The sequence below is a fragment of the Danio aesculapii genome, chromosome 16 (genome assembly GCF_903798145.1).
Source record: "Danio aesculapii chromosome 16, fDanAes4.1, whole genome shotgun sequence".
NCBI classification, from domain to species: Eukaryota; Metazoa; Chordata; class Actinopteri; order Cypriniformes; family Danionidae; genus Danio; species Danio aesculapii.
The window spans coordinates 18,144,994-18,160,885 of NC_079450.1; the positions used below are offsets into that span (position 1 = coordinate 18,144,994).

General features: G+C 37.0%; 1 protein-coding gene across 1 annotated transcript in view; it reads right to left on the reverse strand.

Annotated features, from left to right (window-relative positions):
• Nucleotides 1-1,172: 1,172 nt before the first annotated feature.
• The window catches only part of emc2 (ER membrane protein complex subunit 2), a 73,173-nt gene continuing 58,453 nt past the window's right edge, over nucleotides 1,173-15,892 (reverse strand). Inside the window, 1 exon segment of the mRNA XM_056475966.1 lies at nucleotides 1,173-1,769. Within this exon segment, the coding sequence (XP_056331941.1) occupies nucleotides 1,683-1,769 (87 nt within the window). The 3' untranslated portion in view covers nucleotides 1,173-1,682.

Below are 15,892 nucleotides of genomic sequence, written 5' to 3' on the forward strand. Positions count from 1 at the left end.
AACCAAAACTTTCCTAGAAAACTCAGAGAGAGAATGAATTGTACTTGGATATCAATGCATGAATCAGATACTTGATCATTAAAGGCCCAAAAACACTGGTATGGTTAGTCGAAATGGGTTTTTTTCTTTGCTGAGAAGGGAACAGATTTGTAGCTGATCTTATAACTGGGCGATTAAAAATGACAAGCCAAAACATTCCCAGAAAATGGGAAGAGAAAATGAAATCATCATTGGATATCAATGCTTGACAAGTACAGATGATCAATTAAGACCCACCAAAAATAAGCAGTTTTTTCCCCAAGAGAAAGATCTTCCAGCTGAATGACTGTAAACAATCAGCCAAAACATTCCCAGAAGGCAGGGCGTGAATGAAGAAATAGTCATTGGATCTATAAAAGAGGAAACTGATCAATTAAGACACTGGTATAGTTATTTTAAAAAACCCAGACTCTATTTTGCTAAGAAGGAACTAGGTTCTTAGCTCATCTTCCAGATGCTTGATTAAAATGAACAAGCCCAAGCATTCCCAGAAAACAGGACAAAAAAAGAAACGACTCTTGGATATAAATGCACTAAAGAGATAATTGATCGACCCACCAAAAACATTGATATGGTTAGTCAAAATGCTATTTTTTCCCCCAAGAGAAGAAACAAGATCCTTATTTGATCCTCTAGTTGGGCGATTAAAAAAGACAAGCCAAAACCTTCCCAGCAAACAGAATGAGAAAAATAAATGATCATTGTACGCCAATCTATGAGATGATCAATGAAAAACATTGGTACGGTTAGTCAAAAAAGGCAGTCCTTTATTTTGCTAACAAACTGCTGATTTTCCAGCAGGAGGATCGACAGGACAAGCCAAATAATCACTAGAAAATAATCACCAAAAGAAAATTCAATGCTGAAGATTTAATTTGCTGTGGCAGAAACCAATCTGTTGTTGCTTTTTATGCTGGATGATCAATTTGCAGTAAATGCTGTATTACTTTGCGGGGTCAATACTCGTATAACTGCTGTAGATCCCTGATATCAATGAAATTTCCGATTTTCCACATGGGAGACAGAAAAAAAAGCTTTGAAACTAATCTGTGCAGGTTTTCAATAAACAGACTAGCCCAGATATTCCTAGAAAACAAGACGGGAAGATCAAGGAAGACCCACCAAACCATTAATATTGTTAGTCAAAAAATGCAGTCCTTTATTTTGCTAAGGAAAAACAGATAAGCCATGACAGACAAGCCATAAGCCATTTTTTTTGTTGTTGTTGCATGTACAGTTAGCACGTTTCCATCATCTCAACATTTACTCTCTAAACAAACCCTTATAAACTACAAGAACTGACCGATCTAGAAACATTAGCTAGATTATCCTTTTTATGCTCGCTCTTCCATCGCAGACCAATCTGATTCCACCAAGTGACCCACCGATAAGCTCTTAATAATGATAATAAATAAAGGAGTGCTTGTGGCTGGCTCAAGAACTCAAGTGAGGAATGGTTTGGGTGTTTGAAGCCTACCAGAAGAACTCGAAACAATATAAAAAAGGATGAACTGATACTGAGGAGGTTGGGTTGGGTGGTCTGGTCTGTGGGTGGTTGTAGTGGTGGACTCTAGTGAGCAGGGAGAGCTGCCATGGTGTTGTGGTGACAGAGGTTGGAGGAAGGAGGGGGGCAGAGCTGAGGTTTAAGACATGGTGATCTGCAGGGACTCCAACATTTCCTCCACCGCCTTCACCGAGCATTTGTTCTCCTTCTTCCCACGGCCGGCCATCTAGAAGAAACAGAACCAGAGAGAGAAAGGGGTTGATGAAAGGACACCATTCCGTTTACAATGTTTTTGGATGTATTATGTTTTAACACAAACATTGTGGTGCGTCAGACTCCATAAAATGCTAACGCTTAAAGAAAAGTATTTGTGTCTGATTCTCATATCTTCCTTGCACGAGCTGCATTCATAAAACTAATCGGACTGTTTCTAAGAGAGTGAGGAGTATGTAACGACCACAACCCTACAAATCTTTAAAAGGCACTGATATGCTCACAGTGAAACTCTCCTACATTATTCATTCATTCATTTTCCTTCGGCTTAGTCCCTTATTTATCAGGGGTCGCAACAGCGGAACGAACCGCCAACTATTCCAGCATATGTTTTACGCAGAGGATGCTCTTACAGCCACAACCCAGTACTGGGAAACTACATTCTTCATTTAAGAATGTAACATGGAGGCATTAACATGGATTTCATGCATTTCTACATATGCGTAGTTGACAAATAGGCAGTTTTTTGTAAATCCCCATTTATGAAGAACAAAAAAATAGTTGAAAACGTCATTTGAAGTCGTTCATTTGTCGTTTGAGAAAATACAGGGGGTTACTAACCTGATCAATGTTTTTTCATGCTTTTTCGGAACTGTATCATAAAAACGTCCTATGGTGTGACAGCAAAAACTGAGGGTCCCATTTTATATTAAGTGGCCTTAATTACTGTGTACTTGCATTCAAAAAATAAATACAATATACTAACTGTGTTCACAATGTATTTGTTGAAGTGGGATATGGGTCGGTTTAGAGACAGGTTTGGTGGTATGGGTAGGTTTAAGGGTGGGTTAAGGTGTAAGAGATGGTCAACAGTGTAATTAAAAATGTAATTACAAATGTAATTGCATCCATTAATGAATTTTAAGTACAATGAAAAAACGTGTATTCACATAATAAGTACATTGTAACAAATGATTAAGTTTCATGTAAGTACACATTAGTTACGGCCACTTAATATAAAGTGGGACCAAATTGAGAAAACAACACTTAATAATACACAAATAGAGTGGGACTAATTGATCTTCATTGTTGAACACTTATTTTTCCAAAAGTGCTATTTATTTTATATGAAATTATGAATTTGTTTTCACCATGACTTGTTGAACATTGTAAAGAGCACCTATTTTACCCCTTTTTCAAGATTTAAGATGAGTCTTTTGTGTCTCCAGAATGTGTCTGTAAAGTTTCAGTTCAAAACACCCATCAGATTATTTATTATAGCTGTCTGAATGTTGGAATTTTTTGCTCTGAACACAATGTAGCTGTTTTTGTTGCCTTTGCCTTTAATGCTAGTTTTCCCCGTCCACCGTTCCCACGTGCCTGTCAGAGTGTTCCTCAATCTCCTCCTCGGCTGCATCAGATAAACAGCACAGTGACAGACATGAAAAAAGTAGATCTCACGTAATGTTTGTGACAAGTACTATAGTAAGAACTTTCCCAATGATTTTTGATGTATTTGTTGTGGAGTTAATTCAAGCCTTTTTGTAACGATGAATCACACACAATGTAGTTACAAAGTTCACGCACACACACACAGCACACGTGTTTAACATTGCATTGTTTTTGCATGGCAAATGTGACAAGATACAAGTAAATATCCACTGCTGTATCAATATCCATTACGGTAATGTACAAAACAAACTCAATTTATCGTCCACAAACCAAGATTGAAGCATCGTGGTGATAAAGTAAAGACGGTAAAATCGATGTGATTCATTACAAGCATGCACTGTTTTAAAAACATTTTAAAGTTGTAAAACTCATTCTTGATCGCATTTAATGATGATTGATGATCACAGAGAGCTGAACAGATATTTTAATCCCAGTTGCTTTGCGCATGTCCAGTCTTGTTGGTCCTGTATGATTATACGCGATACTTCGGAGAAATGTTAATACGCAGCTGTCAATCAATTCGGTGGGAGGGGAAACCGCACTCCTACGTCACATTGCAGTGGGCCTCAAAATGGGAGGGATTTGGATCCTATTTTAACATCAGGAAATTTAAAAATAGCAAATACTTATTGTCTTTATATCACCCCAATATGACTGTGAACAGACTATACCTACACACAGTTCTGCAAAGATGATTTTCATCATAGGTGCCTCTTAAGTAAACGGGTGTCACACCAAAAGACAATAAAATGCAAAAAGGTTAAAGTGGTTCCAAAACAAAAATCTGACACAAAAACTTAACAGGTGCACATGATGGGTTTGGGTCTTGGGTCACAAGATCTTGAATAAGATCCTTAAACAAATTTAAGTTTTCCATGCCAATTTAAAATGAGCATATTGTGTCACACCAGAGGACAAGGGTTTTCAGTGAGAAAATGTATCAAGTTCCTATGTTTTTAGAAATTATTTTATATTTTTAGAGGTATTTAATACTGACTTTAGGATTTTCTATTGAATTTATAAGAACTGTCATTTATTGAACTATGCTTTAGATCAGGGGTGTCCAAACTCAGTCCTGGAGGGCAAGTGTCCTGTATGTTTTAGTTCCAACCCCAATTAAACACACCTGAACCAGCTAATCAAGCTCTTTCTAGGTGTTCTGGAAACTTCCAGGCAGGTGTGTTGAAGGAAGTTGGAGCTAAACTGTGCAGGACACCGGCCCTCCAGGACTGAATTTGGACACCCCTGCTTTAGATGGTCACACCATAAAACAATTTAAGAATTTGGCTCAAAAATTTAAAGAAATTTAATAACAGCAGTTTTTTATAAAAAGAGATTTATGAAAAAAAATGATGACAAAAATAAATGATGACAAAACATTATTAAAATAAAACTACATTTATTTTTTTGTCAAATGTGACTTAAAATGCAACAACATGTCAACAACCCATATAGCCCTATACTGTCTGTCTCTTCTGGAAATCCAAGCTAATATTGATAACTTTTATTGTCATCCACAAGTCTTTGCCCACAACTTGTTCTCCAGAATTAGAATGTCCCTCAAAAATAGTTTGAATGGCGATGACGTCATTGCCCGTTCGAGTATGAGTGATTGAGATGCCGCCGCAGGTTTCTTTGCCTCTCTCCTTGTTTGCCCTATGAGAGTAAAAGGATTGAAGGTATACTACAGTCTAATGAGTCACCAACTTACACGCTCACTCACAAAGACCCATTAGCCGACAGCCCCCATGGCCAAGCATACTTACTCACACACTCTTGCCGCATCCGCTGTGACTCATCTGCTAAGAGTCCCTCTGCCTCGCTCAAACTGGACAAATTGAGCATATCGGCCAAAGCTCACTTCTCTATCCTCCCCTCCAGCAATTGACATAATAAACCAATCCACTATCCATTAAAGGCTGTGCTCTACGCTTCTCCTCATTAGTCACGTCTGACGTCTGCAACATATCCTAATCACCACAGCATCTCTACCAGAAGCTGCAGATGTGCAAGGTGTTTTGGAGGAAATTAAGTGGTCAGTGTTTAGCTGGTTGTCATAAGCAGCCCTAGCTAGTAAATCCTGAAAATACGCTAAACTGAGATGATTTATATGATGATACAGATATATAGACATACATACAGTACTGGGCAAAAGTCCTAAGCACTATACCAGCTTTGTTGGCCTAAGACTTTAACACAATATATAATCAATCAGTCTTTATTAAAACAAACTGAAAATATATACACAAAAACAACAACAGGACAACATTTGTTGAACTGTTTTGTTCTAATCAGGTTTCTTTTAGCCCTTGCCAGAGTTCTTCTTTAGGTTTAGAGTGTCTTCTCTTTTTCTGCTCAGGTGATCTCATACAGCCTCTATATAATATTCAGGTCTGGACTCTGTGGAGGCCATTTCATGACTGTCTGTGTTTCATCAGCTGTCTTATTTCCCCAAATATAATTTTACTGCAATAAGCAGATCATCATCAAGCTGAAAATAAAAAAAGCTCTTACCCCTGAAGTCCTTTCCAGAAGGAATGGCATAATGGATTAAAACCTATCTGTACTTTTCAACATTCACAATTCCATCAATTCAGACAATATTGCTATAAACACTGGTAGAAATATAGCTCAAACAAGTGGCAACCTTCCGCTCTCCCTCGTAAAGCTAACACAGAAGTATCTGAAACTGCAATTCATTGAAATTCCACTCGTCCTAGCTCCACAATAGAGCAAATTTCTATTGACCCCACTGTTAGAATGGCCAACTTTACAACAGAAAAAAGGTTTTTACAGCCTGGTATAAAGAAAGATTTTTGTTCATAGCTAATATTACCCTTCATGACAACTGTGAGGGGGTGATTTTTTTTTTTTTTACTCATCCGCTTCGTTTATATAAAGTTATATTAAGTCTGCATAATTAAGGGCGTGGCCACTTGAGTGACAGCTAGGTCTCGCTGGTTGCCGTCACATCACCTCAGCTAATTCCGACTGATTAGCCGCTGAACTCAGCATATATATTGTATTTTTGTTTTGTTTTATGTGGCTTTACACAGTCAGTTGCCTTTTGGAATTATTTCCTACAATTATCAGATGATATGGAATGCTGTGTGCACTTAATTGTGCCTCCAAACCATTCAAGTGGTCTCCATTTCCCATGTGAGTGAAATTATATACTTATATACCATCTCTATAAATGTTTGTTTTATTTAAGATCATTTATAATTTATAATATTCTTTAGACCTGTAATGCACTCCAGAATCTGACTGATTGATTAGCTGTAGGCTATTGAACAGTCATCTGAAGCGTTATCATACAGTGTTATGTCTGGATTTCATAAATAGCCTTGCATTTACAGTACTAACACAGACAATATTTAAAGTGTTTTGAAGTAATTTGGGGTTTCTTCCTGAAAAAAAACGTCATAAGAACCATGTTTAGTGGCTCAATGTGTTACAACAGTGTTTTTAAAAGACTAAACACTTTATTGATATAGTGTACAACCAAGCACATGTGGTCAGAACAAAAACAAGTTGCAGGTAATGAAGTATTAAGCATTTCTCCCAAAGAAAAACCCTGTCCAAGCAAAATGCTAGCAGGCGCCTGTAGCTCCGCTTATGCTCTGCCTCTTTGCCCTTATTTGGCTACCCCCGGTTGGAGCAATGACTAGGCCCACACAGAATCTGCGCGTGCAGAATACAGCAGATTTTCCGCCGATTTTTAGCCCATAAATAATTGTTTATTTACTTGAGTAAATGTGTGTAAATCTATATTTATTCAGTTTTTAAATTAATTACAGTTATATTATTGACTAATATGAAAATGTTCATCTGGTTTATGTACAATGCAGTTTGTACAGTAATATTTTCTGTCTTTTAGTAGATATAATATATGAGACTCTTGCTTTGTTTACCAAATAAAGGAAATCTAATTGGATTTGCATTGTAAACATTAAATAAAAGTTAAGAAGACATTATTTTTTCTTCCACATATTAAAGTTTTAGTTATGATACTCCTAAAATAATTCTACAGAAATCCGCAGATTTTTAGCTAAATTCTCGCAAGAAATAGCAAAAAACGTCCGCAGATTCCGTCTGGCCCTAGCGATGACGCACAAACAAAATGGCTGCACTTGCAGCTTCATTTGAGCTCTTCAGAAAGCTATGGGTGACGTCACGGACACTACGTCCATATCTTTTACAGTCTATGAGCACAAAACAGGACAAACAAAATCTCTCCAACATTGTCTTTCTCAAGTCTTAAACAATTAAACTAAAATAACTCTAACCTAACTCATATACAAACAAATCATACATCAACTGAAAGATAATTAATTCACTCTGTATAAATCTCTCTCTCTTTTTTTAAATTGCCAAAACTGACACATGACTGGCTTTGTGGTAAAGGGTCACATATATCCATTATACCATCAGTAAAACAACAGATTTATTGTTGGCCTAAAACTTTTGCGAAGTACTGTATATAGATGCTGATGATACACAGGGCAACTTTGAACATTATTGCCAGGCAACTTTGGGAAATGATGGGAAAACCAGGCGAGACACAGGGTAACTTATTAGGGCAATGGGTTACAGATACATAATTGTTTCCCCTTCTTAGTAGGAAAATATTATTAATAACATTAATAAATATTAACAGAAATTAGATAAAATATAAATATAAATATTAAATTAGAAATTAGAATTAAATCTTGCCTTTGTAATTGAAATGATAAAAATACTAGTGTTTTTAATCACACTACATTGACCACAACGCACTACAAGCACTGTTATTTTCGATTACGTCACTGAATAGGACATCTACTGGTTACTATCATGTAAATGCAATAGCAGGAACTGAAATATGATACCGATTATAAACAAAGAGTGACAAATCCAACCAACTCCAGTCATCTCTGAAGGATCAAATCTAGCCTTTCACTTGGCGACCTTGTTAAACACAAACAAGCAGCAGATCCTATACGCATCCATTTTCATTACTCTGAAACTGCAGTGCGCAGGCTTACAATAAACAGATGTTGATCATTCTCTAGTGTGAAAGCAAATACGGTTATAGTTAGAAGTGTGAATGAGCCTCAACAACTGTCACTGAGATAAATGGAAATGCTAACAGACAGCTTTGTCCTGCTATTCCAGACCTCAGAGGAAACATCTGCACTGTACTGGACTATAGCAGAGAAAATGAACCAGCCATCCCAGTGAACTCATTCGGTAAACAGGCAAATAATAAAAAAAAGAGAAAATAGCTCACAAAGCATGTTCGAAAGAGCATGGCAGTGCCGTTTCTGGGCTTGGCAGTGCATATTCCTGCTATAATTCACGAGTCCCGCTGGACATGTACATATACAGAGAGACAAATGTTATTTTCTTACTGGCAAACATCGCTAGATTAATAGAGCTGATATGTGGTCCAAGTGCCAGGCTGCCGTTCCCAGCATTCTTACAAAATCCCCACATTATTGTGCAAGTGTGCTGTGTGGTTTCTCCTGAACGATGGATTCCATCACGTTTTGGACAAAAGTCAAGGGCATCTACAAAAGAACTAGTCAAAGTCCACGAATATCATGCATTTCAAAGCAATCAGACATAGGGCTGGGCGATATGACAAAAATCTCATATGATTCAAGTAGTCTTGTATCCTGATAACGATATATATCACAATATAATGGCATTTCTGTACATCAATTATTTGATATATCATCAATATAATTATACAACAGTTCTGTCTGGTTCTTGATTCTGATTGGCTGATAGCCGTGCGATGTTCTGCAATAACAGCATTTGTACAGCCTTCTCACTCTTCTGTATTACTCTGCCCACATACAGCGAGAAGCAGAGGACACTCTACAGTTTGACAAATATTGCAGCTATTGGAAAATTAGGCAAGAACGTAGGTGTTTAGATTGTAACTATGCAGTTTATTTATAAGGATAGTGCCCATTTCAAAATATACATAATTTCTGAGAGACAGCGCATCGGCGTCCATTAGCCAAAGACGGTTGACATTGTCTATCCACAAGATGGCACCAGGACCACATAATAAGCCCTTGCTTAGAAGATTAAAACAGCACGATTTCTAACTACAGCTGATGAACTCATTATTAAACTGGTAAGTGATATTCTAAGTCGATCTCTCTCTTTTGTTAAGATTGCAACTATGCAGTTTATTTATAAGGACAGTGCATATTTTAATACAGTTACTTTCCTATCCTGGTTCTTAACAGTGTTATTCAGAGACCTCACCCCCGAAACCCCCCTCCTTATCGCAAACACAACAGCAGTCTGGTAGTGATTGCGTTGCTTTTTTCGGGGTTAATTATTGTGATATCCCGATTGCAACAGAGAAATACTGTAGACTGTAACACTGTAAGAAGATATCTCTGTAGATGGATGGCATTTCATGTCAAGTTCAGTCATATAATCTTAAAATGTCAGCGAAATCACCTGTTTTGTCATCACTTTATACATTACGCTTGAGAATCATTCAAACACTAGCTCTAAAGTGGCGGTGAATTAGTAACAGCTGCAGATGTGAATGAATGGGCGAAAAAAAAGTAGTTCCTAATGCAAAAGGGTTTTTAGACTCTTCGTGTTTTTCTTTTTTTTATATCCACGATTGTGCCGTTGAACTGTTTTATAAATGCAATATCACACGATATTGCCTGCGGCCTCGTGCCAATGCATGCCTCCCACCAGTGCTGATATACAGCCATATCGCACTGCTACTCGTGTGATATTGCTCAGATATATATGACCACATGTAAAGTCTATACTTAGAAATTTACTCATTCATTCGTGATCATATTTCTCACTTTATTTAGAATCAGGGCAAATGTTTGATCAAAAATGTAGAAATATAAATATTAACAAAATGTAAATCACTTTTCTAAAATGAATGATTAGAGGTCCAACATAAAAACACAAATATAATATATATATATATATACTTCACAACGTTACAATGACGTTTTTCATGTTTCTGCCTGCATCTCCATAATAACATGTAATATTGCACCCTGACAAATTATTAGGGGTGTCAAAATCTATTGTTTGTGTGGTGCTTTGTGATGCAGAAGAGGATGATTTGGCATCGCTTTAATGCTTTCTGACATACTTAGGTGAGGGAGATACTCTTTGAGCAGGTATAATTAAAAGTTTTGTTGATACCGAATTGAACCAATCAATGACATGATAATTGCAATCAAACTGACAGTGAGACCAATGTAGGTTTACACGCCTATAAATTCTGAGAAAATATTACTATAAACAATGTATTTTATGACCCCACAAAATCAGTAATAGAGCATATTAGAAAAAACATATTAGACTTTTTATTTTGTCCACAAGATACACATACCTGACTAGTTGTAACAGCAACGAATAATAATTTAACCACTAGTTGATCATTTGGAAAGTGGCAGAAGATTTTTCCAGTTAATCGTCTGTTGAACTGCATCCCAATGATCAGAAATACTGCACTAGACCTATTGGAACCCGCATGGACAAAAATTCTCAAGAAATTATTCAAGTTTGTTGAAGGAAAAATCATGGTTTGGGGTTACATTTAGTATGGGGGCATCCGGGAGAACTGCAGAGTGGATGGCAACATCAACAGCCTAAGGTGTCAGGACATTTTTGCTCCCCATTACATTACAAACCACAGGAGAGGGCAAATTCTTCAGCAGGATAGCGCTCCTTCTCATGCTTCAGCCTACACATCAAAGTTCCAGAAAGCGAAGAAGGTCAAGGTGCACCAGGATTGGCCAGCCCAGTCACCAGACATGATTATTTTAGGTAAAATAAGAGTAATCTAGAGGCCTTTACCTTTCATATAAGCCATTTCTGATACCAAATGATCAACTAGAGCTTTTATTTGTTGTTCTAAAACTTGGATAGGCATCAAGACTTGTCAGGTAGTGTATATAGTCATATTGCAGAGCCTTAATCAGACATAAACATGCTGAATTAATGCCAATGTTTGCACTGATTGTGACCAACACATGACTGAGTAATTATGATTACTCACTCATGAAATTAAACAGCATGAGTGTGCATTATTATGATTGTAAGTGTTAGATGATCACTCTCGCATCTCTCAGTCAGCTGTGAGTGAAAGCTATGGCATTACGCATCAGAATCTCAGTGCTTCAATCTAATCACTCAGCGGTGAGTCATGCATCTGTATGACTATTATGAAACGTGGACTGACTCAGGCCTGACAGCCACTGTGAATTATTAGCTCTATATTGAGAGAGAAGGATGAAGTTAATGCATTTATGCTCAAAGTCAAAGACAGAAAGCACTAAGAAGAAAAAAGTGGAGTTAGAGAATGTGCCATCAAATTCAATTCAAACTGTTGTCCGAAAACTTCAACCACGGCTAGAAAGTAGGGCTGGGCATTTAAAAAAAAAATAAAAATAAAAAAAAAACTGATTAAAATTTTAGGATGATTTATGTTTTTTAAAACGAGGAATCATAATTTTTAATAAAAAAATATTAAATACACCAACGGGTAAATATTGCCTTACATCATGGAGACGTCAGGACGTCAGGATGACCTTGTGCAAAAGAAAGAAAGGTAGTAACGTTTACTATGTGGAAATGGTTTGGATTTGAGAGGTCAGATGTTGAATAAACGTCGTCATATACAAAACATGACAAAAATCCATTATAAAGAACAACCACATGTGACTTAATAACATGTTTCAAGTTTGCATGATGTTAATACTGTTAATAATTTTGCTGGTGGTGAATTTGTCTGACTTTTTGATTTGACCAATGTAAATGTTTATTGGTCATTTGGTTATTTTATTAATTCATTCACAAGTATTTAATGTTTAAATCAAATGAAAGAATATTCACTTAATTTCATTTAAATCTTATACAAAGATAATAAACTAAATAATTATTTTACATTTCTTGACACCTTGTTGACCAATTTGGCATGTAGAGAGACCAATAGACACTTCGATCATGTTGTTGTAATTTGTTTTTAATTGACTAGTTAGGATGCTTTTACAACTGCCTTATTTGGTTTCGTTGAATCGCACGTTTGTTGGGTTGAATCATGAGTTGGAGAGGTGGTCTCTGTACAGTTTCAAACAAACCCTGGAGCAGTTCGCTTGTGGTGAGAACATGATCCGAACTAAAGACCCAACCGCAAAAAGTATTGCACCTTTTTGCACTAATCCAGCTCCTATAGTCCAATGCGCTGTTCCAACTTATGGGAGGAAAAATATTTGTTTACAGCGCTTTACCAACTATTTTAACCAAAGAGAGAGGGAGGGAAAAACATTACCTGATGGATCATTGGTAATATTTCCAGAAGATGACCATGCCGCAGTTTAGCTAAATGAATTCACGCCTCCTACTGAAGTGACTTAAGATGCGTCTTTGCTGTTTGCAATACTTTAAAACATTATTTTCCAGCTGTGTTTCATTCTCGAAATGTATAGTTAGTCTAAAGTGATGCATACAAACTATATAGTATCCTATGACCAGAGATACAATCAGCCAGTGCAGTCATCCCTCCATAGTAAAAAGGCATATTTTGTGTCTGCCGGATTGTTTATTTGTGGGAGTTCCAAAGACAGCAGAAAAATGCTACAATGTATCATTTGTTGCCCTTGGTCTGGACCAAATGAACCGAATCACAGATGTGAAAGCACCCTTACACATAAAAAATCTAATTCGAAATAGTGAATCGGTCAAACACAGGGAAAATCTTTTTTTTTTCCATATTGCCCTGCCCTACTAGAAAGTACCTATATTTCTAACCACCTATTTGTATGCGCATTTTGGATAAGGGCATAAAAAATGGTTTATAGAAACGCCAAGATGCGCATAAATCTTGAAAATGTACATAAATCCATATGCACATAACTGAGTAGGATAAACTTTTTATTTTATAATAAACAATGAGCATAAACTACTATGGAAACACTTTCACCAAACAAATTCCAGTAAGCGCATTAAAAGTCATGTGATTTTGTGATCATGTGATGATAAAAATGCATGTGAATGGATAAACCAGCAGGCTGGCAACATTGTAAAACATCTGTAATGTTGTTTTGGTCATTCTAAAATGCCTTGACCATTTAGTAATAGTGTTAATATATTATTAATTATCTCCAGAATAGTCAGGAGCACCTGTGCTCTGCATCTCACGCCTTTAAACACCACCACGCGTTCATTGCATGTCGACATTTGTCTTCTGAGGCGCAAGTCATTTATTAGATTAAGAAAAGATTCACGCAATTAAGAGATTCTTCCCCTACCACAGCAAATTCCATTTTTATTTTTGATATTTGGTGCCAGTTAATCAGGAAGTGACGATTTTGTTCTCTTTTGACTCATTGGATGGAAACAATGCTTTATTCGCACGTCTTTTGTGCAATATTCCAGTTTTGCGCATAAATTTAATTCACATCTTTGGATGGAAACATAGCTAGTGGCTTGCCTCGACCAGTTAATGAAGGTATGCTAACCACCAGAGGTTGGAGGCACCGTTAACCTCTAAAGGACCTCATCAATCAAAGCTACTCTGCTAAAGGGTGACTCGACTTCTCTTTGAAAGACCTCAGAAGTTCTTCAAAGCAATGAGTACAACAGGTGATGTTGACCTCTCAGTACAACTTAGGTACTTTCAGGTACAGTGAATAAGGTTAAGGATAAATGGCTTATTCTGAACAGCCTAAGGTTAATTCTTACTTGCATATTCACCATATCTATGTCATTAGAGGACACACCATGGTTCTCACATGGTATTTCAAGCACTGAGAACATTTCTAAAACCAACTTCAAAGTCTCTGACTCATCTTGTCACTAGACATTGACAACTCATATTGGGGCTGCATAATAATGGAAGAAAGAAAAAAAACCCGCACATTGTGATGTCTTGGTTTTCTGAGATTTATATATTGCAATATGAATATTATTTCACAAGTTGATCTGAATAACTCCATTTGGAAAGATTTCAGAGTCTTATACTAAGGTTGATCTTTTTGTAGGGGAGTACATTGGCATTAGAGCTGTGAACCTACACTGGTCTCACGGTTCGATTACGATTATCATCCCATCGATTCGGTTCAATCCGATATCTTGGTGCATCAACGATGCTTGCCATACACAGTTTTATATTTTCTTCACAGCAGCAATTCTTGTATTAAAATGTATAAATATATTTCTATTTATATACTATTTGTAATACATTTTTGTCCTTTAATACAAACAGTCAGATATTTAAACTGTACCTTTAACCAAAACGAGCATTAATAACAAATAATATAAATAAATATAAATATCCCGCTCGCTTTCTGAGCCTTGTCTACCAAGTTCTTTCTTACGCCCCTTTGATTGGTCACGCGCTCAACAGAAAGACTGTGATTGGCTCTTGCACGCTGCGCTCTTCACAGATGAGTGACACTGATTAATGGCAGTGGCGATCACAGCTGATCTATGATAAACACAGTGGAGAAAACTCTGCAGACACACGCTCGTGTCTGTATCCAGAAGTATCGCTGTAACAGCCGAAAGGAGAGGAAAAGTCACACCAGCAGGTCAAATGGGCCACAGTGAGAGAGAGAGAGAAAGAAATTGAGTTTACTTTCATTCTCTCAATCGCAGTGAAGGGGCTTCTGCTGTAAGTGTCAGTGAAAGACTGTCCAGCAAACACACACGCAGTGAAATTGTGCACAGTTTCTGTGTTTTTAAGTAGTTGGAGCGTTGTAAATACTCGCGCTCGCCACCCTCGCCATAGTAAGCTACGGTGACATAGTGCATTTGAGATGAATGACGTCAGTACATAATAACCGGTTATGATTATTACTGAACTGATACCGAATTGTCCACAATTGCATCTCATTGCACCGAAGAAACAAATCATTTTGACACCACCATATAATATATTAAACAATTTTCAATCTTATATGATTACAACAGAACAAAGAATCTAATTGAATACACAGTGCTTTATGGTATTCCATGGACAGTCTAAAACAGGGATGTCCAAACTTGGTCCTGGAGGGCCGATGTCCTGCATATTTTAGTTCCTGGCCCAATTAAATGCACTTGAACTAGCTAATCAAGCTCTTTCAAGGTATACTAGAAACTTCCAAGGAGGTGTGTTGAAGGAAGATGGAGCTAAACTATACAGGACACCTGCCCTCCAGGACCGAGTTTGGACACCTCTGGTCTAACAGTGTTGAGGTGCAGAAACTCAATAATCAATTATAAAATAACACTAGTCTTCGCTGTATAAATAATTAAATGCAATGAATCTTTTTCAAAGCCACAAACGATACAATTTCTTGTGCCCAAACGGTTGAATTTTATTGAAATTGTACACAGTGACAGTCATTAAAACCAAAACCAAATGAAAATCGTTCACTCTATTAGGGTTAAACTTTGCAATGACTCCACAAATCACAGGTTCTGATATGCAGTTTTTGGTTAATTGTAAGCTCAACTTGACATTGCAGATCCTGAATGATATACTGCTCAGTCTAGGGTTGCCACAATACTGGAATACGATACCAATCGGTACTGAAATGTAAAAAATTTCCATTTCCCGCTAACATTTGAGAGCTGTGGAGCATTGTTCTTAACCTGTTAGCCAGCACTCACTTTTGGGGATTTACACCTACCTAACTTTAAATATTAACG